The sequence below is a fragment of the Gavialis gangeticus genome, unplaced genomic scaffold, assembly GCF_001723915.1.
Source record: "Gavialis gangeticus isolate Ggan-Ray unplaced genomic scaffold, GavGan_comp1, whole genome shotgun sequence".
In the NCBI taxonomy this organism is placed as follows: domain Eukaryota; kingdom Metazoa; phylum Chordata; order Crocodylia; family Gavialidae; genus Gavialis; species Gavialis gangeticus.
This window is the reverse complement of record NW_017728993.1, coordinates 62520929-62524615: the sequence shown is the minus strand read 5'-3', so window position 1 is coordinate 62524615 and position 3687 is coordinate 62520929. Positions and strand designations below refer to the sequence as shown.

General features: G+C 40.6%; 1 protein-coding gene across 1 annotated transcript in view; it reads right to left on the bottom strand.

The window, feature by feature from the left end:
- Positions 1-3687, bottom strand: part of RFWD2 (ring finger and WD repeat domain 2) — a 288015-nt gene that overhangs the window by 221857 nt on the left and 62471 nt on the right. Inside the window, exon 9 of the mRNA XM_019528351.1 lies at positions 2275-2334. Coding sequence (XP_019383896.1) covers positions 2275-2334 — 60 coding nt within the window. The remainder of the gene's footprint in view (positions 1-2274; positions 2335-3687) is intronic.

Sequence of the window (3687 nt, the reverse complement as noted above, 5' to 3'; positions counted from 1 at the left end):
TTCCTGAAACAGAGAGCCAAGTTACAACATATTAGAGGCACACAAATCAATGGATGGATTTTAAACATACAATAGTGATGTATATATTTATTTTTGTGGCATGTAACCAAAGGCATATAATTTATTCTATTTCTACAAAGGATTCTCTCCTCTGCCCCAGTAACCGAATACATGGGTTTGGTTTTTTTTCCATTTTAAGACCTATCTGCAGCCAGGAGGCTGCGCCTTCAGAAATGGGCAAACCTTGTAGCTATCATGCATGCCTTAGTCACCCCCAGCCCAAACAACCGCAGTGCATGCAATGTGCTAATACATCTCAAATATGTCCAGAACTTTAACCTGAAGCAGAATGCCACATCTTATTAACCATGGAATACCTGTTCTGAGAAGGCTCTGCGAGATCATAGATTGAAATATGTTTGTATGAATTGAGCGATACTTTGTTAGTTACTGGGTGAAGGAGAAATCCTGAAGTTGTCAATTTTTATAAACGCATCAAAAAAGTGTCTAGAACAAAGAATTAATGCGTTTTTATGATGTATAAACTCAAAGTAAATAAAAAAATCTAGACACTAGGCTTATAGGTACTAGGTGGAAAGCTGGTGATGGTTGTTGGTAGTGGCAGGGGAGAGACTACAGAAGCTTGGCTGATACCTGGGCAGTTTCAAGAGGCTCCTGAGTTTGAGGCAGTGTGTTCAAATATCAATTCCTCGCTCCTGGAGCCAAAACATTGTCCCATGAGAACATGCAGAAAGCTCAAGGAGCAGTCTAAGAATTGATTAGGGATGGAAGGAGATAGCTAATAGATTTAGAAATATCTAGAACAAACCCTAGCAACACTAAAGCACGTCTTATGACAAATCAGATTACCATAAAAGAAGGAACAGAATAGTATCAGGAGATAGTACATTGTTCCTCATTTTATATATAGCAGTGGTTCTACTTCTGCTCCTTCCCAGCACTATGCTGACCTCTACATACACCACTTCCCAAGAGCAGGGAAACAAGAGAAGGATGGATAGTTAATGAGTGTTGCTTGAATACTCAGCCATCGTTGGGGTCTGAAAGCGGGAATCTCCAGGGCCATCTACACGTACAGGTAAAGGTGTGATGGGATCTAATGCACGATTCACACAATCACACCTCCTGCCATGCCACATATGCATGGCAGAAGGTGTGATTGTGGGATCCTGCATTAGATCCCATCATGCCTTATTGCTGGTCCAGGGGGAGCCTATCCTGGCAAGAAGCAAGTTCCTGTGGCTAGGAGCCTCCTCAGATGTGAGGCTCCCAGCAACAGGGATTTCACACACTTCTGGGGCAGCCATGCCCCCCGAATGCCAGGACCCAGCTGAGTCCCAGCACCTAGTATCAGCAGCTGCAGGACTCTGGGTCCCTGTAATCTGCATATGTAGCATCGTCTCCTGTACGGCTGGGAGCCTTTCAGCTGAGGGAGAGACCCTGTTATATGTGCAAATTAACCCTTGATAGCAACCAGTTCTAAAGTTAGTACACACTTACAAAGGTCTACCTTTATAGCTGATTGGAACTTATAGTATGATAGCTACTTTGCACATGTAGTTGTTCTCAAGGTAACTGTGCAATCAACCAGTTAACTGCATGATGCATGCAGTGTGTAGAGGAGGCTCCTGTGACATCATCAGCAGGCTGTAACAGAGCATGCTGCAGCCCTGGGTCTCCCCATTGTTGGTGGACAGGGCAGAGCAGAGATGGAGAGGCAAGCAATCCTATATTGTGCCCCTTGACTGAAGACCATACCACTGCATCCCTTCCTGGTGTTTTGGCAGAACTTGAACTGGGAGGCTCGGCAAGGAAGCATTACATCTGTCTGCACCTGGTGAGCTATATTTTTGTAGTGCTTCAAAGTGCTGCAGCCTTACAGCATTGCATGTTACATTACATCTACCCACAGCCTGGGCTCTAACTAGTTGAATAAATCAACTAAAAGCAGCAACTATTTTAGTAATTTTATGATCAATACATCAACCAATAAAATTATGCCAATCTGCTCACTACCAAAGTAAAGGATTTGGGAAAATCTGAGTATCTGAGTAGCAGGATGAATGGCCCCCTCTTCCACCAAGGTGCAGCTTGCATGCATTCACTAAACGGACAAGTTAAAGAAAGAGTTTTGTCTGTTCATTTTCCTGTTAATGAAACAAATGGCATAAATATAACACAGCAACCTACAGCCAAGCAGACAGCTGGGTGAAAATGTCAAACTGTCAGAGTTACAACGTCTGGGCTCCTCACCTCTACTCGTTTAATATCCTCTTCCAAAACACTTAGCTCCTTCTGGATCTGTTCCAGTTGCTGTGAATAAAAGAATAAAAGAAATCTAAACCAATTTGCACTGGCACCACTGCCATCATAAATTAAGTTCTTTTCATGAGGAAACCTTAACTAAGTTAGCAAACTACAAATTTCAAAAGTCACTGCACATAAATAGTGCGTGTTCATAGATTAATCTACATGGGCACACAAAAGACATAAAAAGAAAGTTATGGTTGTGAAATAAATAGTACAAAACAAGAACATTATGTTCTTCAACACTAGTCAGAAAAGGACACTGCATTATTAAATGTAATACGCTGTTCTTCTCCAACACCTTCTATCCAAAGTACTTTATGAACATTAATTATGGCTTGAATCTCCTGTAAGAGCCTCAGCAATCACTTCATCCTGCAATGAAATGCTGCCACTTGTTTCACATAACAGCAAGCATACAAACTTCTCTATGAAGGGAGAAGAGTTAGTACTTCAACTTTGTTATATTGCTATAAAATGTAACTGTAGCCAACTGAAATAGCAACCAACCTATCTGAAAATCTACCAATAATTTCTAGAACAGAGATATGTGAGTCCATAACACCAATGTTAAAACTTCATGACCCTTTCAGGGGAGTGGACCATTTAGTCATGATACCTCATCAGTTTTGAATGCACACCTCACTGACAGGTGGTACCTTTATAATCTGCAGCCCTACAGCTACATGAGACAGTATATTCCATAGCTTACTCAGATGCAAGATCAGTCTACAGAATAACAAAAACTACTTCCATTGACTCCACCCTTACTTTCAGCATCCTTTTTATGTTTTCCATGCAATTATTCACATAGGCTATAAACAGTTTGAGGAATTCCACAGGAATACAGCATAGCACTATTTCCACTATTGTGGAAATCAGAACTTTGTCAATGGACTGTTATAACTACTTATTAATAAGAGACAAAAAGGTTCAGGCACACAGGACTAGCAGATTACTAGACACGGCTGCTTGCCTAATCAAACAATACTTCAGTGTCAGCATAATTCTCTTAGTTTAATGCAAATAGTAGCCAGTTGGAATGGGAGCCTTTAAAAATTGTTATTAAATGGGCAGGTTCTTGCCAGTGTCAAAAACACAATGCATTTTTACATGCAGATAGAAAAGCAGTAGTGTTCCTAGAATTTATAAAAGAATCTCAAGTTGCCCATGTCCAAGGCATCTATATGGATAATAATAAACTCTAGGGAAGATTAGTAAACTGCTCCAAGAATCAGAAGTCTTGCAAGCCATGAAATGCTTTGCAGAAAAACAGCTCTTTTCTACACGCCATTGATTACACAGGGTCAATACATGGGCTCTGCAACAGATTTAAAAAAAAAAAAAAAAAAAAAAAAA